Genomic DNA, 23059 nt, shown 5'->3' with positions numbered 1-23059 from the left:
CTCAGATCCCCTCCAGATACAAGTTAACTCACAGTCCCCCCAGCATCCTGGGGTGCTTTGGACCTTCTCTGCAACTCCTCCCTCACGGGGTCGGAGGGCTGGCCTTGGCCCAAGCTGTCTGCTCCAGCCGAGCAGGAAGCCGTGGTCTAGCACCCCCTGGCTTCTGGCCTGAGCCACTGCAGGCAGGTGGCTGCATTTCTGTTCACTTGCTTATCAGTTCGAGCTACGCACCTGAGATTAACCTGCAAAGATCAAATTGATTCAGCCTCGGGCTTTTTGACTGTCTGTACTTAGCTCTGAAGTTCAACGTAAGGCATTCACCCAAGATTTTGCTGGATAAACTCCAATTGTACTCTTGTGCTTGTGCAGTTCAGTGTTTATAACAACAGGATCCAGTCCTCCTTGTGGTCTCTGGACACTACTGTAATATTAGTAATAAACGAAAAGGAAGTAATAAATAAATTAGTAGAAAGGCAGACAGAAAAGAGACATATGGTCATTTCCCCAACACCAGTGTTTATGCTTTGCATGTGTTGAAATCATGACTAATATTTCTGAGAAAAGTTAAGCTGTTTTATTCAACAGGATGAGTCCACATCCAACCAGTGGCTTGATCTACATGGCATCATCAGCATACATGACAGAGGATCCAATCAGACACTCTAACTGAATGGCATTTTATCATACATTACAGAGACAATATCCATAGGAGGGACTACAATCATTATACAGGGGAGCCAACCAGCAGGTTCCTAAGGTTTTCCAGCATGAACAAAAAACAGCCACTCAGAAGCAGATCAGAATCAGAAGGTCTACTGCCATACTGTGAAAACCGCAACACTGCTAGTTAAATAATACAGTCCAGGATTTACAAAAAGAATCTATCGGGTATACTTCATTCTAAGGAAGAAAAGTGCACTGTCGTTATCATTAAAGGGACTGACACATTTACACTGGTTGCTTAGGAGGGTCTGTACAGAAAAAATATCAGGGTGGGTGCAATTGCTTTAAAGTCAGCACCGATAAATGCATCGCCTCGTCAACAGAAAGACCAACATCACTGAGCCACTGGGGAGATGAGCCAAAGGAACAGCTACACTGGCAACCACCTACTTTGGGGGGGTTTGCAAAAGTAGCTTCAAGAAACAGAGAAGATTTTATTTTCTGGGAGAGGCAGAGACTAAGCATGTGTGAGGGAGCTGATTCGCAACTTCTGAATTTGCTCTGCACAGCAGAAATCAACTTCTCCATCACAGACTTGGGCCCTCTGTTGATCTCTCCAGATGGTAAAAAGGAGGAATGAAATTTCCTTGCTTGGAAAGGTTTTTACGTGAAGATGACCCTTCCGGATGGGCATTACCAGCTTTTTTCTTCAGCCAATTTCGTAGACCGTAAAATTTCACCATGCGAGTCAACAGCACTGTGAATGCCCTGAGGGCTGCAGTCTTAAAGCATACAGAGAGGTATAAATGATTATCATCATAAAGTATATGAGCAGAATTCAGTTATGATGTTTCTACAACACAAAAGTGTTTTAATTTTGTGCTGAGTTAAACTACAGAAAAATACATTTAAAAAAATGTACAGTAGTCACCCCAAACTGCAATTTGAATGCCTTATTAAAAAAGGGTAGTTTTTCTTTAACAAAATGTCTCATTTTTGTTTGTTTTCTTACAAAAAAAAGGACTTAAAAAGCAATACACCCACCCACAGCAGAACATAACTGTACAAAAGAAATCATGATGTGTACAGCTCCAAGTACATTAACTCCAAGCATTTGTTCTGGTGCTCAAAAGGCACTTAAAGATTAAAAAAAAAAAAATCAATAGTATGAAAAAAAGAGCAAAACTAAAGGCAATAATTTAATAGAAAAAACACTGGAGTTTGTACCAGATCTTTAAAAGTAAGGGTGGGGGGAAAACAAACATTGTTTTGCTATCAAGCGATTGTTGGAAGTATTTGAAAAAAGAAAAAAGAAGATTGGCAAAGTGAGTGTTCTCCAGGAACTAAGTGGAAACAATTACTGGCAATGAATACACAATAATCACGCCAAATGGGATTTTTCCCTCTCCCTAAAAGCACATTTGCTGGTTCATTACTAGAACAGACTGACAGACTGTTTGAACATCTGCTGCCCAAAATGACAAAGGCATTGACCTCAGGGTTGGCCTAAGTTTAGGAAAGGGGGGAGGAAAAAAGCATGAAGAAAAATAAACGTCCATATGAACTAATTGTGGTAAGTACAAATATCAACAATGTTAATAGACGAGTACGTAAACACCATTTTCCTCTTATAATATTATATTGAGGAACAATAATAGAATCACTACATACAGTACTTTTTCCCCACACTGTACACCGAAAGGTTAGGTTTGTGGTTTTTATTTTATTATTTTTTACATTGAGCTATCTACTAAGTGCAAAGATTTGGTGAGTGGCATTGGCTTTCATCTAATAGTAGCCTATTTTTGTACAGTTTACATTTTAACAGTTACTTTCCAGCATTTAAGCAAGTACAGCAATATATAATAGACTAGAACAGGCAAGAGACAGTTAAGAGAAGAGGCTATGTGGAAGTGAAACATGCTTGTGCATTGGACACAGAAAAAGAAAGAACAGCTAATCGGTTCCACTGGGTTTAGGTTAAGATCCATCTGTATCCAGTTAAGTAAATGTAAACTTTTACTGCACACAAACATAGGGCTTCCCAGAGTGTCATATGCACATGGATGAGATATGGATGGGATTCCCAGATGAGAAGTGCAACCATTTTCTATATCAACCTGTTAGTTTTTTCCATCTTGACCTTCTGTGATAGAAACATTGGATTTTTCTCTTGGAAATGGAAGAATTCTGCTTTCTGTGGTGGTTCAGAGGTGTCAGACAGAAAGGCCAAGTTAAAAAAAAAAAAAAAAGTCATGTAATACTGAAAGAAGCTGAATGTTAATCCCAGCTCCCCCTGGGGCGTGCTGACTTCTTCTGCTGAAAAACAGCCATTGCAGCAGAAGTCAGGGATATCAAGGGGACGAAAAAGGAAGGAACAGTCGGGAACCATTGGCACTGCGTCTGGGTGGAGATGGAGTGAGACGTGTCAAGATCTGTTTCCCGTTCAGATCACATATGACCGTGTGGAAGTAACCCAAATTAAACCGCAGGTCAACTCTAAGAAAACCTGGTCAAGAAGCAAAACAAAAATCATAAAGGGGAAAAAAAACCCAGAGTGTCTTGTATTCAGTGATTAGAGAAGTATTTAACTATCAGACAAAGTATCATGCAATTCCCAGTTCTTTCTGCATATTTTTTTTCCTAGGTTAAATGCTCAGAGGAAAAACAAAAGGTAATTTCTTTTGCGTGAACTCAAACTGCTGTATTCTATAGTACAGTACAGAAAGTGCAAAAATAGCGCCCCATCAGATCGGTTACGCGACTGATATGGTCAAATATGGCTCATGCTTTTCATGCAAGAAGACACAATCTGAATCAAGACCCTCATGTACTGCTGTGCAACTATAAATAAAGGAATGTTATCTTATCAATGCCTCCTTGCCTGTTTAGTCCCAATTTTTCAAGATATTAGTTTTAAAAAATGTGGGGGGAAAGGGAAATGAAGTATTTCAAAACCATATAAGTTAACCCTTATTTATGTTCTACCACAGGTTTCTTATTAGTCCTTGTCCACTCTGAGTCTTCATGACAATCCAAGTTTTGTGGTTTTCCATTTGTACACGCAACACTGTGCTATATCACGGCGTAGGTATTTATACTCTGTCTTCCCCTACATACAAAAGTGAAGGAATACAATCTGTTACTTGTTCATCTCCACATAATGTATGCCTTGTTGACTGCCCAATAGCCACACCGTTCAAAGGAAGGCATCTTAGGAGTGAATTTGAAACAAATTCCACCCAGCCCGATGAAAACTATCATCCGCTATATTCCAAGCTCTTGTTTGTAGGCCAACAGTTGAACAAAACCAACATGTCTTCCATTTTGTTTTATATCAACAGCTGCAGAATATAAATTCCAGGCTTGATCTCGTATTGCTTGATGCACGGTTGCTATATACCTCCACGCACACGCGCGCGCACACACACACACGCCCACAGACGCACACACACAAAGAGCCTCAAAAAAATAAAACCAACCGAACACCGCTAGAGAAGTTTCAGAGCAAGTTTCTGAGGTAACGCTACTAAAAAAAGAAAGAGTTACTGAATTTTTTACACTTTGTATAGGCTTCTACATAGGACCACGTACTCTCCAGTGACAATAGGCAGCACAGCCATCTTATCCTGCCGGCCAGGTTCACTGCAATCTTTGTAAATGTTTCTGCATGGACGTGTATATATCATGACATCATCAGGTCTCGGTACACACACAGGTTTCTCTTCTGAACAGTTCTCCTCAGACCATAATTTTTCTTCTCTCTTTCCATTTCAACAAATGGGACCAGTTGGAGAGTTGCAGTTCCCCCTTTGAAAATCCAGATGATGACTTTCTCCCCATAACCAGCATCCCCTTAGTGTGGAGCTACATGGTACCTGATTTATCCGAGGAGCTATTGGGGAAAATCTTCTCCGTCGGTGTCACCGCGGGACTGCCCATTCCTGAACTGCTACTGCTGCTTGATCGGTGTTGAACCACTGGCCTGACAGGTCTCATGGGCGGAGGCCTCAGCTGAGCGCCTGCAAGCCGGGCTGAGAGGGCGGGCTTGAACGTAGTCATCATTTCGGTGGTGGAGCTACTGCTGCGTCTCATGGCAGCGTCGGGGTCTCGGATCATGATGGTGTGAAGCGGACTGGCAGGCTCCGAATTGACAGAGCCCATTGGAGGATTCTTCATCGGCTCCAGGGTGTCGAGGACGACATCCGGGGCCTGCTTCACAGTGTTTTGTCTCTCCAGCTCACGCAGCTCATTCAGTGCAGTGCTCATGGTTTTCTCAATGTCCTGTGAATGCGACAAACAAAATGGACATCAATATCCCTGCATTTCAGTGCGGATTGGGCTGTACCCTGCAGTGAACTATTCTCGTCGTCCCCATAGCTTTAATCTCTGTCTTGCCATGGCCCGTGATCTCAAATAATGCTGAGAAATCCTGAGCCTTTGCGACTCCCACTCACCTGAAGGGATGGTGGCTGCTCATCTCTCAGGATGTGTCCCCCTGTGCAAGAAGCTGGTTTTGCAACTCGGGGCATGCCTACATTGCCTCTGTGACACTACTAGTGTAGGCTAAGCCTACCTCACTGCTTCCCTCTCCACATGCTCCAAGCACAGAACGGAGGCAGCAGGGACGCTCCAGGGATCCCCTTCAAACAGCGTTATTGAGAGCTGTTGCGGACATGGGAAGGGTTTCGTTTTCAGTGACAGCCAAAAGAACACTATAAAGACAGTGAAGACGTACCCCCAGATAATCCAAGCACATACTAGCCCAGGAGAACCAGCGTGAGGGACTGCCTGAGAAGCAGAGGCTTCCCCGGTACAATCCACGTACTGTACAGGAAGTAGACACGAGGCATAAAATGGTGAAAAAGAAAATGACATTGCAAGAATGCTTTCTATTTTGGCAGGTTAAGTTTTAAATGCAGCACTTGAACTCACACCCTCCTATAGTATCCCGTACTACTGCCAGACAGTACCCCATACTACTGCCAGATACTCCATGTTCCCACCCCGTCTTCCCCTCAGTTTGACACTTGGGAAATGTGCTCTATGGTCAGTTAGTCATGAGAGGGGAAATCATGAGAATTAACACAACTCTGCTGTGAGTATGGGCTTGGTCGCCAAGAGTTATTTCTGATACTTGTCCATCAGATGTGCATTTTGATTGCTTCAGCAGTTGAGACCAGATTACAGACTTCATTGTGGTCTTTAATTCCAGGCTGTGTGAGCATAGGAGAGGCAAAACAAATTCCCACCGCTGAAGGGAAGCTGGCAGGCACGCACAAACACACACATTTTCATCATGAAGAAGAAGAGCTTAAAAACCTATAATATTAACTATTTTAGTGTGGGTTCTGCAAGCTTAAACTTTAGGTTCAGATTCTGCCATGTACTCATGCCAAGGAGAATCTGACTCTAACGTGTTAACATTTTATCACAAGTCTGTCCACATTCTGGTAAAAGCCTCTGTTTTCAGCAAAAATCCCCAAGTCTTAGATCTGCTCCAAGTGGCATCACAGTCTGTGGAAAAATATTACTGGAAGGTGGATCGAGGCGCTGGGGAAACTGGCACAATTCTAACTTGCTATCACATCCCTGGTGTTTCACTAAATGGAAGACCTCCAAGTCTAAGAATTAGTTATTTGGCCTTAGTGGCTCCAACTGGGCCACCTTCTGTAAGATACAGCCAGACATGCTCAGATTTCTTACTAACAGGAATAAGTGGCTCTGTATAATAGCTTATAAATACATGGTTAGATGGGCATTTTGGTTTGCTGGGACTAGTAACTAAGTGAACAATATTCTCATGCTAACAATGCACCAGTGCCAGCTTTCATGGCGGCAATGTGTGAAGTGCTAAACAAGATGCTCTCACTGGTGCACACGATGCATTCATTTCATGTGGCTGACTGGTTTGCAAATTAAAAATCAAAACACTGTGCCACCTGCTTGGAATACAAAGAGTCTCCATCTTCCTAAGAACAGCAGACTAGAAGAATGATATTTACAACAAATGCACGACGGAAAAGGAAAAATAGTTCAGATATTTTAGAAATAAAATGAAACTCTGAATACTTGCTGCACACATATCATAGAAACAATCAGGGACAAACACACTGACATCAGTCAATGGCACATACCGAAAAGGTTTAAGGTGTGAAAAGCTCTAGATCAAGAGCAAGCAGGTAAGCAAAACATCATGGCAACCAACCACCATCTTGCAGAGGACGGCAAAACAGCGTCTTCTTGCTGAGCGCCTGGCAAAAGTCTGTTAGAGGCTGCTTGTCAGACAACTTCCTAAGAAAACCTGACACAGCTTTCCATTATCACTCACCTTGTGCTGCCATTTGCATCTATAGTAAGTAAGGGTAAATTTTTAATTCCTCACTCCAACGAGTGGTACCATTTTACCTCCGCCTTACCCGACCCAAATGGCAACACAGGAGAGAATCTGGGGTCCTTTTTTTTCCTTTGGATCATCCATTCTCTGACTGTGCATGTGTTCTTGCTTCTGTGACCCACAGTAGACCCCTGAGAAACATCTCGTGCTGCAAGGTCCTAGTAACCCATGACCATTAACAAATCTGATTTAGGTACATTTCTCCCAATATAAGTATATTACTTCTGAATATCTTGCCTAGACTCTAATATAACTCCATCTCTCTCAATTCCTCTCAAAGTTTCCAGAAGAGGGAGCATTCTTTGCTTCCAGTCCTCTGCCTCTGAGACACCATTAACAAGGCTACAAGTAGCTGCATTTCAGTGCATAGACGGATTGATCCTGTGTAAAATTTCCAAGTGCTTTGGAAAGGCTCTAAGAGTGTTTTATTTCCTCTTCAGTCCCCCTTGCACAGAGAGCCATTTCATGGCCCTATTACCTCTGCAAGTGCCTCTGCTTCGAGAGATTTCTGATCTCCAAGGCTGCTGTGCCGTGTAGATCCACAGGTTGATCTCAGTGGGTGACCATCAGACAAGGCCTTCCTGTCTGGATAATTGATGCTGCCTGCACTGCCAAATGTTGCCATTCTGCGCTTCTCGGGACTCTCAATCCTGCCTCTGTTGAGTGGTATTTTGTGGGGACTGCTTGGACAGGCTGCTGCTCGAGGAGGGGTGTCAATCCCTGGGCCCATTCCTCTCGGTGGGCTATGGGTGTCACCTCCGCTCCGACGCCGGGGAATTGCTGCTCCGTCAGATCTCAACCTTACCCTGCAAAGAAGTCATTGAAGGCAATTAGACTACATCATTACCCAGCATTTCAAAGACACGTGGTTGCATGCTGGGAAATCCACAATGTATCAGCTCTGAAAGCCTGCATCAAGTCAAGCACAAGCCTTTCAACCTGAGAGAACCCCATCAACGAGGGAGGCATAGATTTTGCAGAGCGCCAAGAAGTGGAAAGCATCAAATTTTCTCAGGTTGGTTGAATTAATAGATCTATTCGTCTCCTTTCCAGTTTAAACACAGCATAAACAGTACAAATTGTTCTGCACTTCTTACTGAAGCTGTGCATTCTACCTTTCCTGCCCCATTCAGTTTATTGCCTGTCACAAAGAGGACTCGGATCACCCTTGCATTCATATGAAAGTGAGCCAATTTGCCTACCGGCCCATTACTCCCCCAAATCCATAGTCTGGAATATGATCTGTCGGAGACTGGATGTCATTCTTTGATGAGGCTTTATCATCCAGCAGGGGTCCACTGCTTGCCTCGCTGTCTGCCTTCTGACTCAAACTGTCGGAGAATGCATCATCCCTGTGAAAAATGAAACTGTATCAGGCAGGCAGATAATGGAGTGCTTTTCACAAGAGAAGACTGCATCTCCTTAGCACGTGTACCTTTGGAGTCCTAATGCACCTACTCAAACTAAGGGAAAAATAAACGTTCATCATTAGCACTCAACAAGGAGATAGCACAGTCTAGTGGAAGAAGAAGTGGCAAGGTAGTGGGGTGGCATACTTGACTCTGCCACCAACTCATTGGGTCACCATGGGCATGTGCCGAACCTGGAAACCAAATCCAGCCCAGATGTTGGATCTGAACACTCCCAGCCCAGATCCAAAACGAATCAAGGTCACAGATCTGACCTACATCTGAACGGTGTTAGAACACAAATGTGAACCTCTGACTGACCTCTACAAACTTCTCTGAACTAAGGGAATTAGGTGCCTAAATCCCCCTAACATTCAATAAAACATCTATTTCCCTGGGCTACTTTGGGAGTCTCAGCTCTAAGCCCATATGTAAACACCAGAATAAACTGAGTTTCAAGAACGCGGAGCTCTGCAGTAACTCCCACTCATGACAACAGAACTTCGCTCCATTCACAGAGAGCTTAAATCAGTCGTGCTCAAACTTTTTCTTAAGCAGGCTGGATGTGACTGGTGGGCCTGATCTGGCACCTAGGGCAGATGTGGCAGGACCTCATCCAGCCACACACAGGATGCCAGAAGGCAGGCCATTCTGATCCAGCCCTGCAGGGAGGGGTCATGGCCTGGCCCTGATCAAACCCTGTGGTGAGGAAGGGAACATAGCCCAGCTCCAAACTAGTGATGCATTGAGAAGGGAGCGTGGCCTGGCCTGGATTTGGCTGTGCTGGCATAGGGGAGGTATGGGCAGTGGGGGAGGGTGGCCATTGCTCACCCACCATCAAATTTCTTAATCCATGGGGAGCTCTGCGAGCCGGATGCAATTGCTCCCAAGCTGCATTTGGCCACAGACTGGAGGTTGAATGCCCCTGGCTAAATCCCAGTGGTGGAAATCAGATATCTGTAGACAGCCAAATCAGGCTAACAATGGACATGGCAGCCTAACTTTAAGCCATGGAATCAGACCACTCTTGCCCAACAAAGGTTGCCTACTCACATGTCCTGGACCACTATGTACTGATGAGGTATGAGACCATCCACACCATTATGGCGTCCTTCCCACCAGTCCTCTGATGCACGATGATACAAGAGGAGTGAGGCTCCCTTCTTGAAGGAGAGTTCTCGTGGGGACCGTCCAATGTAGTCAAACTTTGCTATTGCTTCAATCTGTTCAACTTCTGCAGAGGAAAAATGTAGACATATGAAACATTACTTGTAAAGCCATGTGTACCCAGGCAATTTCTAATACTGCCTATGCTTCGAAAAAGCATCTTGCATGAAATATAGACCATTCTTCTTACATCGCTAACTCCCCTTGGTTTTCCCAAGTCCTTAGTTTCTCTCAGAAGCTAAAAGCATGTAAGAGCCACAAAATGAATGGGAAGTCATTTTATCGCAGGAAAATCATGTTTCTAGGTGTGCCACCATATTTATCTATTTCCACCCATAGTAAGAGGCTTGTTTCGTTTGGCCACAGGCCTCATGCTTTTCTAGACTGGGGACCACTGTAGATTTCACTCACAAGCTTTGAGCAAACCACCTCTTGGTTACTGCATCTGATTGGGTTACATTCCCTTCTCTTTCTTCTGCAGACACAGTTCGGTCTGAATTACTGATGACTAGCAAATCCTGTTTGGGGAGTCCCATAGGAACAGTGAAAACAAGACCCGAGTGATACAGATAGCCACCACCCATCATCAGATCATGCTTGGAGACTGCCCTCAGTCCTGAGCACACCAGTTCCCCATGCCTGCCAATCTTAACAGCACTGTTCACCAGCTATTTAAGAATCAGCATCTACCCGCTTGATTTCCAAGGGAACTCAGTTTCCATTTAGGCAGCAGATTTCTGGCCAGAAATGCCACAATGGAAACAGCTTGGTGCTGAGTCTGTTGGAAAGCTGGCTTTTATTCTGGTTGGCTAAAAAAGAACAGGTCTCTTCTGAGAAAATATCTCAAATTGTGGATGCCAAGCACTTGAAAATCTGTTCTAGCAACAGCAACATCTCTCTCTGGTCTGAGATGGTGACCAACCACAGGGTACCTCGCAGAGCTGTTTATCTGAGGATTGCAAATTATTGGACAGACATAGCAGCATGTTACCCCCTCCCCGCACAGAAGAGCCAGCTCTGGATGCCAGCAAGAGAGTGGTTAATGCAACTTGATTTTTTTTAAGACACCCAATTGTCTTTCAAGCCTGCTCCAAGACTGGCACTGCAGAACAATGGGGACTGACAAGGCCAACGGTGATGCTAAACAGGGAAAATTACCCTAGATCTTTCATATCTGTCACATTTTCATTAAAATAGGGAAAACTTTCTCCATTCCATCTGCCACCTCTGCAAACTACAGACTCAACACCCAGTGGTAGATCTGGATGTGACCTCCCTTTTAACTTAGCAGCCATGTCTGAATGGGGTGAGGTGCTGGGGAGCAGAATCTGTAAAACCCTGAATCACTTCCCAGCTTTTTGCTCTCTCATGACGGATGGGTCACCCAAAGATATGTGCTTCCTACCAACATGAACAATGTGAACAATGGCCTAATGTTTGGGGCTATTACAGGAGGATCCATGGAGGGAGCTCTCTCTGGAGAAAATACAATACGGGGGCGCTATCCCAGCCGTGATGAAATATTGGGTTTCTCAGCAGGGTGGGGATGGGGGGTGGGGGTGGAGAAGAGAAAGGGAGCATGTAAATTTCTAAAATAAAGCTAGTCCTCTTCTCCACACATGCATCACAGTTAATCACCCAGAAACTCCAATCAGAACTATTAATGTGACCATCCAAGCATAAAATTGGCTAAATGGCAGCTTGCTTTCCTTCACCTTTTAGTCACATAAGCGCCTGCTTGTTGCTAACACTGACAAATGTAACCTGCTTTCTTCCTTAAAAATTCATCTTCAATCATGTGAATGATCATCTTCTCCCCCCTGCTTTTGTACTGTCATCTTACAGCACAACAATTAGGGCCACTTATGCTGTCCCCACGTCAAGTGTCAGAAAGGCATTGGGGTTTCTTCAGCAGCAGCAGAAATCAATGGAAATAATGGCCATAAAGAAAGCAGACAACAGGTGTGCAAAACCACGCATCATGCAGGGTTTTAAAGTGTACCTCCATTCTGCAAAGTAACTCTATGAAAACGGCATCAGCAGGTTCTGGGTTTATTGTCTCTCAGTAATGCCAGGTCATATTTTCTGAGCTTACCATTTCTTTCTTTCCCTAATGGCCAGAGCTACAAATTCAATCTAGGACATGGAAATCAAACTAGTTTCATAGACTTTAGGGCTGGAAGGGGCCTCAGGAGATCATCGAGTCCAGCCCCCTGCCCAAAGGGCAGGAAGTCATCTGGGGTCACAGGATCCCAGCAAGATAAGCATCCAATTTGCTCTTGAAAGTGTTCAGTGTAGGTGCTTGAACCACCTCCGCTGGCAGGCTGCTCCAGACCTTGGGGGCTCGGACAGTAAAGAAATTCTTCCTTATGTCCAGCCTGAAATGGTCTTGCAGGAGTTTGTGACCTTTCGACCCCGTCATCCCTTGGGGCGGTCTGGTGAACAGACGTTCCCCCAGATCCTGGTGGTCACCCCTGATAAACTTACAGGTGGCCATCAGATCACCCCTGAGCCTATGCTTTTCCAGGCTAAAGAGCCCCATGGCTCTCAGCCTGTCGTCGTAAGGTCTGTTTTCCTGACCCTCTCATCATGCGTGTGGCTCTTCTCTGGACTCTCTCAAGCTTCTCCACATCCCTTTTGAATTGTGGAGCCCAAGACTGGATACCCAAGACTGGATACTCCAGCTGCGGCCTCACCAAGGCCGGGTACGGGGGGAGAAGGACATCCTGGGATTTGCTTTAGAAGCATCTATGGATGCACGCCAGCATTTTGGTCGCAATTAGTTCCTTCTGGTCTGCATATAACATTCTGTGATGAAACTTTTCCAGGCCAAGCTTGGTCCTTAAAATCACCCATGAAATACTTTTGCCATCAGCATGTGTTGCACAGATTCTACTGAGAGCAAAACTAGACTCTACACGTGAGATTTAGTTAATAATGTGCTGTTGCCACAGAATCTGGCTCAGGCTCTGGTGGCTGGGTCAGCTCCACCTGTCTCTCACTTTCACACACCAAGGTCTTCATTGCTCTTGCCCAAATCACGCATAAAACTGTGACAGTGACTGCGGGATAAAGACAAGGCCAAATGCCAGAAGTGTCCCTTTAATTCCAAATGAAAAAGAAAAAGAGAGAACTGTTGCAACTACTGGAAGCACAAGGAGCAATTTTAAATGCATTCTTTTAAAGATAACACTGTCGAAGGAGATTGAAATTAAGCCTTTGCCCTAATGCACACTCTGTGGTCTATGCTGATTGGATCCCTATATAAGGAGTGCTTATGAACAGGCACATGCACTGTCAAACATACCAACATCTTCTGCCCTAAATGGCCACATGTTAGTCCAGGCTTATTTGATTAGAAGGAAAATACACGCTGCTTTCCCGCACACACAGCTCTTCCCAGGCAGACTCAATTTTCTGCTGTTTATGTCTACCACTTACCGTCGTCACTGGTGTGCGGCTCCGTGCCGTTGTCATGGTCTGCTTCGTCGATGGTGCCTGGCTCGCTGTGGGGGCTGTCGCTAACATGAAACATTGTGGGGAGGGAATGAAGAAAGATATATATGTAACGTTAAGAAAAGAGTTAAAGTTCTCCTGCCAGGCTATGCAGTAAGGAAATATGTTCTTGAGATGAAATGCTAGCCCTACTGACATCTAGGTGGAGTTTTGCCTTCGACTTCAATGGGACACAGGATTTTCCACCCTTCATTGCCACGTTTGGTTTAAATCAAGGTAGATCTCAGAACCTGCTCTCAGAACTGGACCAGTTCACACCGTGACCTCTTCTTTCCTACTGCCCTGCACCTTCTGTTGTTCTCTACTCCTGTGCAAAGTGATGCCAAATTAAAACGTTCCACACTCGCCCACACACAAAGAGCAGCATTTTACACGCCTTTTGTGCAAGCCGTCACGGGGACATGTAGTACAAAGAAGGGATGAAACAGGCTCACAGAGACTTCCAATCACATCAAGCTTGCAACTGAGATGGTTATAAAACACCAACCTGGAAACACTCCAATTTGAACCCAAGTTTTGGAGCCTCAAATACACCCAAATTCCTAGGTATCATGTTATGCAGTTCTCATCTGAGCCCATCTCTATGTTCTAAAGTTACCCCTTCATTGTAAACATTAAAGGACAATTTGTACAATAGAAAATGAACTCTTGCCCATTTAACCCATTTCCAGTATTCAAGAACATCAAATACCATTGTCCTTACTCAGTAAAAATCCAGTTTGATGGAACTGTTCCTCTAACAAAGCAGAAGAACCGAACAGCACCCAGAGCAAAGGTACCAAGCCAGACACTGGGTGAGGACATTTATCTAAATACAGACTGAAAAAGCAAAGAACTATACAAGTTTGCTCAACATACTTAGCAACTTGTCTATAGTACAAGGATCATGCCCCATAGCTAACAGAGACCTGCTGATAAGACTCCTAGTGCGGACACAGCGCTACTGGCAGAAGGCTTCTGCCAGCAACTCTTCTGTCATTCAAGGGAGCTGGTACAACTCTAGTAGTGGAAAAACTCTTTCTGCCAACAGAGGAATCTGCACCGCAAAACCTGGCTCCCTTAGCCCATCTAATATAGTTAATGTAATTAAAGCAGCAGAAGCTCTATAGCATCCATAGGTCAAGCCTCAGGTCAAGAGAAATATAGTTCCAGCTGGCCTAACACCCAGGTTGTTTGGGGGGTTTTTTATTAACAAGCTTCAATAAGTCTTAGGCAAATGGATTTTTGTTAAGTTCCAGATTTTTAAGGGAAAAATACGTTCTTGTGAAGTGTTTGCAGATCTTTATAGCACTGAACTCCTATGCCAGAGAACCAGTAAAGGAAACTGACTAGAAACATGGTGAAACAGACTTGCCTTTTTCACCAGCAAAGTCAATAGGAATGAAATCCACCACCCAGATGTATTACTAAAGATCAAGACATTAGGTTGGTGGAATTACCTTAAGTTTACCAATTAAAGTATTTGTACCAAGGTAAGGGCACAGTCAGCAAGGGATAGAACAAGGTCCTCAGTTACTATAGACCCCTGTGGCACTATTGAAATTGATGTAGCTACATCAGACGTACACCATCTGAGAATCTCACTCACTAAGTTTGTGAAAGAAGTAAGTATTGTTGGCAGAAAGGAACCAAACCATTCTAGCTTAGGGTTTATCCCAGTTCTGGGGATTAGACCCAAAATTCCAGATTCCCCCCGCCAAGCTCTCAAGCAGTCATCCTTACAAGTCATTTCCCTGAAATCGCACAATCTAAATTAACCATTTTTTTCACCCAGAAGCATGTGGTAGCCCTGCTGTCTATCCCAGCCCCACAGCCTCACCCTTCATTTACAGTGGAAATGGACCAAGCTAGGAAGGAGGTGTGGCTTTGTTAAGAACATAAAAGTCACTTATAATTCGTAAAGTGGTTAAACTCCCTTATTTTGATTACCCATTCCTTACCAGTACTCTTCTCCACCAGTCATGCATTTCTCATACACAGGTCCCTCCAGCTCCCTATGGCTGGGGAAGATGCCCTCATGATTGACAATGATGGTTTTTATAACCTCATTGACATGAGCCTGGCAGGAGACTGGATCCTGCCCGTCTGGAATATGCATCAAAGTTGGTCCAAAGCAGATGGCCAGGTTGTAGGGATCCATCATGTTCTCATCGCTGTACTGTGACAAGCTGCAAACACAAGCATCCCACAAGTAAAGCACTGAGCTTGTCTACTGTTAGCTCAAAAAAATTCTCAGCACAAAAATAGCACTGCACAGAGAGTGCCATCAGCCACAGCCAGGAAACACAGTAAGATAGAGGAAACAGACAACCACCAAAGTACCAGACAATCTTGGACACGACAGGATCTGAAAAACGGAGGAACAAGCTATTCAGGTAAACAGGAACAGATAAACAGACTCACTGATTGAGGAAAGCAAAGAGATATCTCATGACGACAATGACAGCTCGGGACAGGGTTATGATGATTTGCTGGATCTGGTGAACTCTTTCGGCAGGGTTCTCGATTTCTGGAACACAAGAACACAGGGTGGACCTCATGGCTGGACACTGACCTAAAGGCATCTAGTCACTGTCGATGCAAGAAGGCACGGACTACTGTTCAGAATGAGTAGCCCGGCATGTAAGGGAAACAATACACATTTCGAGATTTGATTTATGATTTAACACTAAAGGAAGAAATGTAGAATCACATGTCAAACCTGCCTGACAAAACTGTGAAGCCATGTGTGTATATTAGTGCCAAGAAGGCTAGAAGGGGCCATTCAATCATGTAGACGGTCTAATTGTATGTCGTGGGGTGTTTGGGTGAAACTTAATGGCCTGTGTCAAACTCAACCATTCTACTTAAGCCAACTATTTCAGTCCTCAAAAAACATAATATATGCTCCAGGTGAGGAATAAATTCTTCAGAGACTTGAAACTGAAGATATGTCACCGACTATATTTTTGTTCTCAGTATTTATCCATTTGGAGACATATTTCCCACTTCCCAAGAGAACATCCTATAACCACCCAGCTCAGAAGACATCAGGAGTATCTGTTGAAGCTGGCACACCGGACAGTCAAAAATGCCAGATCCCTGAGCCCATAAGTCAAGCAAGAAAGAGAGCATAGCTGTAGCTCAACAAAGTGCCATTCCCTCAGGGGAACATAGTGTTGAGTCGAGCTTCCTGATGCCAGAGTTATATCTATGATTTTTTTTTAACCAATAATTGTCTAATGTAAGAAAAAAAAAAGAAAAGAAATTCTGGCAAAAAAAATTCTCTCAAATTTTTCCTTTCTTTGAAGAAAACATTTTATTCCATCTCTATTTGTTATCATTTGCTACAATCTTTTTCCCTCTCAGACTCCTTTTCTTTTCTACTTTTTTTTTTGAAACCCAGAGGAACAAAAGTGCCATGACAATTCAAACATTTCCCTGCAAAGTGTTTGAATGAGATGTCACAGAGATGTCAATGGCCACAGTCGTCACAAATCACATAAGTGGGATACTCCAACGAGTCCTGCTGAATGAACCCCTACAAGCAGGATGCCTTTTCTTTCTGATTTTTGATCACGTGCATTTGAGAGACGTTTCCAATGAAAACTCAGCTTCCAGCTAAGCAGAAGAAGTGACAAGCAGCCTTTTGCATGTTACACGAGTGCTTCTTTCTTATCACAAAAACAATGAATTACACGGCACCGCAACATACACAACCCCATCTCACAACAAGCCATCCCGCACTTCCTAGAGCCCAGGGGAATCAAACTGGCTTTCAGTCATACAGCAGCAGAGGGACCAGAGAGCTCACTCAGATGAGCTCACCTTTCTACCTTGGGTAATAGGGTGGGGTAGAACAGTTTGAAAAGGGCTTCAACATCTCACAGCAGGAACAGCATTTTGGTCTCAAGTGGTTTTCAAATGTCAAAAGCTTGCCAGTCCATTTAAGCTGGGATGTAAATTACACTGCATACATTTAAGAGACAGCGAGTGTGTCTACACATGCAATGTAATGCAATGCAATAAAACCAGAGTTTATGGCTCCGGTGTTTACTGGTCCCAAGTGCACCACTGAATGTGCACCAGGGACTGCAGCACATTGAGCCAGGTTGGAGCAACCCCAACTGGCAGGGGGGCCCATGGATCATCCTGCCAGCCTGGGGCTGCTCCTCCCAACCTAGCGTACTGCCGAGGGGCTGGCTGGGACATGAGGATGCTTCAGTGCAGGGTAGCCAGCAGGTGAGTACTATTTTGCTGTGGAACTAATTAATTTATTCCAACTTAAGAGGGGCGCATGTGTAGAAGTGCAACATTTTTGTGCAGCTAATTAATCTACTCCGCAGTACACACATTGTGTAGACACACCCAGAGAATAGGAAGACATTTAGCACCAGATTTCTAATGTGAATTAGATGCTGAAGTCTTTCCTTTAATTATGATACTTCATCATCAGCTGAGAAGTGTAGGAAAGAGGAAAGACAAAGCTTTAGAAGCATTTAAACATATGCTTACCTTTTAGCACATAAGCAACCCTAGTTGAATTATTCACTTACTTAAATATATGCTCAGCTAGGCTGGGACCAAAATCAGTTCAGAGTATTTCTTTTAAAAAATAACAGTAATCACTGTAATCCAAATGCACAGCAAATTTCCTTGTCATGTCTAAAACTGCAAATCCATCCCATCAATTCTCCTTTTCCCTAAAGGGCACCGAGAACGTCCATCATTTTCCAATAAATATTCATCGGTACCATGACATATTGGGAAAAACATACTTAAGCCCCAGAAACCAGTTTCCCCGGTTCCAGTGGACTAGAGAAAAGCAGCAGCAGCCCCTTGAGCTCCATGAATTCAAACCCAAACCCGTGAAGCTATAAAACCAACTGCTCCTCCCCTACACGTGTGAATGTATCCCAGCATTTTCTGGGTCTTTTTGGTACAGGAAATGCAAATGGTGAGACAGTAAGAGGATTGCTGAGCTCTTCAGGTCATTCTCTCCATTTACTTGTAATAACTTAGCAAATCCAAGAAGTTTAGCTGAGATGTCTGTGCCTATTGTACTGCCAAATCTTACTGACCACTCCTCCTCTGTTGAGTAGAGGCCACAATGCCTTGGGGCAGCAAAACGCTTGTCTGTACCTCATTGTTTGTACTTACTTATAGTAGATATCAAGTCTTGAAACCTTTCCTTAGGAAAGAGGGGGTTTTCCAGTCCTCGGAAATATAGCTTTAAGACCCCAGCAACTGAATTGATGTCTCGTTCATTTTGATCATCAGCAAGGGGGTCTTCACCTGAACAGATAAAAGGTTTAATTCTAGTTGAATTAGGCAGCAAGCACTGTTCAGTTGACTACAATTGGAAAACCAGTGATCAAGAAAACAGCATGTAGAGTGGTAACACTATTTAATTTCCAAGAATGTCAAGGGCTTAATAAGATAGTGTGTTAAACAGCACCATGCTGAGACATGCTATAGCCCAACTTATGGTAATCAAGGGCACAGGGGTAATTGTCATGGCAAGGATTTGCAAACTTTCCAGAAGATTATGCATGGTGTTATTTAGTTTTCTTACATAGTTTTCAGCCCACTGCATCTTTTGTATGCAAGACAAGAGCTCATAACTGAGTGAGTGAGTGAGATCGTTTGAGAGAGCTGCAGAAGACAAGGAATTGTATGCCAGCACACCTGTGTTACACTGAAATCTGTGGGATGCCTTTCAGATAGCATAACAAGGGCACCGGAGGGCACTGTATGGAGGGATTTAGATATCCATTTCTTAAATGGTAAATGGATGTGCAAGTCCCTTAGTTATCTCCGAAAATGCCAAATGGAACCTGCATGGTTGGTATAGATTCAAAAGGACGATTATGATCACACCCATCTGGCCCCCATATAATACAGGGCATACAATTTCATTTAGAGAAATTATGTTTAAATAAACTCCTTAATTGTGCAATCCTTTCTGCTGTTCTCCTCAGAGAGGCATTAGAAACTGTGACCAGTAGAGTCAGCAGATACACTAGGTAGGCCATATTTTGCTTTACAAAGCTTAAGTTACAGTTATAACGACAGTTCGTGGAGCACAGTGCAATTAGCCCATTCTCTATATTGCACGTTATAATTACCTTGCTGGGCTAATATGAAACCAGGGGACCTAGGAGGCTGACACTCAGCATAAGAGCATGAAATATAGTAACTTTTCTCTAATACTTTATTACTGTCCAGGAAAGCTGATAAAAGAAAAGCTCTTGGAAAGCAGAGCCTTATCATATCATCTCATTTCCTCTCGGAGGAGCTCCCATTCTCCTAGAGAAAAGCATCCCGTTTCCTTGTAACAGAAACGCCTGCTGGGTGTGAGTTACAAAAATGCCATGGGGAAGAGTTATGTATCACTTCTGACTGAGACTCCCACCCATAATATCTTCCTCCTCAATAAACTCTAGGAGTCCATACACTCCAGTCTTAATCAATATACCTTGGCAGGATCACCTGCCAATCACATACCTCTTTCAAATGAATTTTTGATGTCATTGACTTCAACCTGAGATCCAGGAACTCTAAAAATACCCTGCTGTTGAAGACCTAGAGAGTGCAAAGTAAAACAGAACAATGAAAGGGATGTTTATGCCATTCTGTTGGCAATTCAGAATTTCACTTTCTTCATTTTGCTGAAATCAGATGTGGGCCACTATGCCATGCTCGCATATTAGGACAATATTTGTCAGAGAACAGTGTCTTTGGAAAGAATATGCAGATGCACTCCAAAAGCAGAGAGCTGGAAAATCAAGCCTTATTAAGCTCCAGAAAACAAACACTTAATTTGAGGACAGAAAGGTAAATGGAAATTAGTTGTGGCTGGCACTACAGAGTATTTTCCATATTGACCAAAGCACAGCAATATATAGATATTGCCATAAATGGCTGAAATGTCACTTTCCTGACCTCCCTTGTCACCATCTCAAGTTGAAAAGAGCCCCAATGCACCACCTGCCCAATGATGCAGACAGATACAATATTTGTGAAACAGAAGGAGATGATAGATAGCAAAAAGTGTGGAGACAAAAGTATCAGGCTTAGAGCCAATGGGCAGTGGCTGGTACAGTCTGTACCCTGTCTGACCTGACCCATGGTAGGCAGCACACTCTTTGAAGAGGCTCATCTGTTTAATCTTTTGTTCTTGTTGAAAGAAATGGAAAGAATTATTGGCTAAGGCATGTCTTTTATGTGCAAGAAAAGGAATCATAATCATCATCATAAGATTTTATTTCTGCTCAATTTCTCCAACTGAAGTCCCCATGATCAAACAGCTGGAAGGACTTTCATTGGATCGTGGCCCAAATGAACAATTCAACCCCAAAATAAATGCTTACAGGAACTAAATATTTGCCACGCTTGTAAATGACATCCTAGTTTATGCCATCAGATTTATAACCCAACCCCATATAGTTAATAAAGATAGATGACACCTCCATTATACTTGGCTCTGAATTGCAAGTCCTTTATTACTTTTATGCAACAGCTTCCGCTGAAATTACAGGCAAATATTAAATTAGCTTACCGTACAAATTGATGTATCGGATGCAGCTTTCCACTACAAGTGGGATTGCCTGCCCTGAATCCTTAAAAAAGAAGGAATTAAGAATTTATTGGCTCGTCAATAAGCGTGAACTGGACATTTATTTAAGTACAGTATACAAGCACTCAGGTTTGAAAATCAGTGTCATTGAGTTTAGTAAGAGAATAAGCAAGAGAAGGAGGTGCTAAATATGCCAAGCCAGCAAAGAGGGCTGAATCCGCTTATGCGCAGTGAATTATTTATGAAAAAGGCCTCCACTGTATGTGTGAAAGGCTGTTTCTCTTTATCTGGTTGGCTGAAAAACAAAACAGAATAGGGGACAAACGCAACTGAAACATAATTGTTCTATTTGGAAGGTGGGATATGACCCCCAAAGACTTGCAATTTACCTGAGTGATGAAATAACCTTCCAGCTACAGGTTTTACATAAAGAAACAGCCATTGTCAATAGAAGTTACATTATACAAAGAAGTATGTGAAATACATTAATTAGGAACTAAAAATGGGGGTTGGCCCCAGATTGAATTCAGTTTTCGTATCTTAGCTGCTTTCTCACATAGCCCCTACTGGAATGGGGGTAAGTTTGCAGGCACATTTGTCTTTGCAAGCAGATGCTTTTATAGTTTGGGCTACAACGGCATCCCTCAGTTTGATTTAGATTTGGTCTGGAGAGGAGGGCCTCTAGTAAATACCTGATTTCTTGTTCGAGCATTCCTTCTTCCTCTGACAACACAAAAAAGCAGCAAAGCAGGAGAAAAAGAGAAGGTTAAGCAAGAATAAGATCAGTTAAAGTAAGCATATCACCCAGAGGCCATGAAAGCTCAAATGCAATGGCAGCTTAGAAAGGTCCAATTCAGGCTCACAGCTTTTCTGCAGCCTTACCCCATCACCTGCTGAGTATGCAGCATCTGAGCCTCAGTGATTGGTGAGCATTCAGAAGCTACCTGCCAGATCTGTTCCTATTTTCCTTCTTCCCCCCTTCTGCTGAATTGCCCAAAGTTTCATTGCATTAAAAGTAGATGCCAATTTTTCCCCTTGGTTCTTCCGCAGTTCAGAGGGAAACATACCATCACAGCCATTCCACAACTGCCCATTCTTGGGGGGGGGGGGGTCAGACTTTCCACTGAAGCATTTGCTATCAGGCAGAAGTTTCAGGACCAGACAAACTTTGCTTCCAAAATGGTGCAGAAACTCCCAGGCTTTTAAATACACTACTAATGGTTGCCCACAGTGCTCTCCTTATTATGTAGGACACCAGTCTATTCAGAGAGGTTTCAATGCAGCTAATTCCTCTAGAATAATATTTTAACAGGCTGGGTTTTAATGAACATGACATTTTTAAAAATCAATTTAAGTATGGAACAATTACATGTATTAAAGAGATTAATGGGTTTCTCTATCTGGGTTGTCTATTATTCGTGACAATGTGCTAGCCATTTATAAGCACTGCATTCAGGCTTCCTTCTACATAAAAAACAGCATAATAGAAGTATCTAAATCAGAGATGGAAAAGACCTATTAGTTGATCTAATCCAACCTTTGTCAGTGCTGCCTGCTATAATATTTTCTCTAGCACTATATCTACTTTAGGCTTAATGGGGTTTTCATCACTTCCTTTGGAAAGCTACTCCACAAACAGAATGTGTTGCTGGGTTGGGTTTTGGTGGATCAATAGTTAGGCTACTAGATTTATCCTTTGGGCATAAAGAATGATGACTTTTGGAGGCATCTTCAAAGATCTTCAATATTATTCTCAGGCTATTCAGATTATGCAGCTTGCAGGGGGCCAGAGGATGCTCAGTTGTATGCCTAACACGTTCAGCTGGTAGGTCTTGGACAGACAGCACGTTTACACTGATGTAAACAGCCTACACAGTGGTAGGCAAAGAGCGGGCAGATGATGTAAAGCCCTACACTAAGGCAACCTATTTGAATCAGGTGCAGAAATTATTCTGGGATAAAAATCAGAGGTAAAACTAAACTAGTATATATATTACACTGCTGTACTTATAGTCTGCTTTCTTTATCCTGGGGTAGCAACCTGCCGAACGCAAACAGGCTAATACCTGCTCTTCTGATACCTAGCGGTGAAGTGCTATAAAAGCATCTGCAAGCAGCTATCCCAGAATATGAGTCTGCTCTGGATTCAAGTGTCACTTACCTCAGTGGATAAAACCAAATTTAGTCCAGTCAGACCCTTAGTTACATTAGTATCAACCAACTTAATTGATCTGTACCATTGTAACTAAAAAGCATAATTTGGTCCAAAATGATCAAAGGCATGTGTCTATGATCAAAGGCAGTTACAGCTGAGGCAAAGCTGCTAGATTCACTCAAGTAGCTGCTGGC

The 23059-nt window shown here is 43.3% G+C and overlaps 1 protein-coding gene across 6 annotated transcripts in view; it reads right to left on the bottom strand.

The window, feature by feature from the left end:
• Positions 1 to 558: 558 nt before the first annotated feature.
• SRGAP3 (SLIT-ROBO Rho GTPase activating protein 3) overlaps positions 559 to 23059 on the bottom strand; it is a 210931-nt gene continuing 188430 nt past the window's right edge. For 4 of the 6 annotated variants that reach the window (XM_090023057.1, XM_090023055.1, XM_090023060.1 and 1 more), the window contains exons 13-22: positions 20693 to 20753; positions 19639 to 19716; positions 18292 to 18426; positions 15556 to 15661; positions 15093 to 15320; positions 13078 to 13157; positions 9523 to 9703; positions 8263 to 8412; positions 7539 to 7866; positions 559 to 4947 (exon numbers count right to left, since the gene is read on the bottom strand). In XM_090023057.1, coding sequence (XP_089879183.1) covers positions 4531 to 4947; positions 7539 to 7866; positions 8263 to 8412; positions 9523 to 9703; positions 13078 to 13157; positions 15093 to 15320; positions 15556 to 15661; positions 18292 to 18426; positions 19639 to 19716; positions 20693 to 20753 — 1764 coding nt within the window. In that variant the 3' untranslated portion in view covers positions 559 to 4530. Of the gene's footprint in view, positions 4948 to 7538; positions 7867 to 8262; positions 8413 to 9522; positions 9704 to 13077; positions 13158 to 15092; positions 15321 to 15555; positions 15662 to 18291; positions 18427 to 19638; positions 19717 to 20692; positions 20754 to 21402; positions 21434 to 23059 lie in introns of all 6 variants that reach the window. The other 2 variants (XM_090023059.1, XM_090023058.1) reach the window with 1 other exon arrangement.

This window comes from Crocodylus siamensis, chromosome 11 (genome assembly GCF_052110815.1).
Source record: "Crocodylus siamensis isolate JL-2025a chromosome 11, ASM5211081v1, whole genome shotgun sequence".
Lineage (NCBI taxonomy): Eukaryota > Metazoa > Chordata > Crocodylia > Crocodylidae > Crocodylus > Crocodylus siamensis.
Note: the sequence above shows the minus strand (reverse complement) of the source record. Positions and strands in the feature narration are given on the sequence as shown.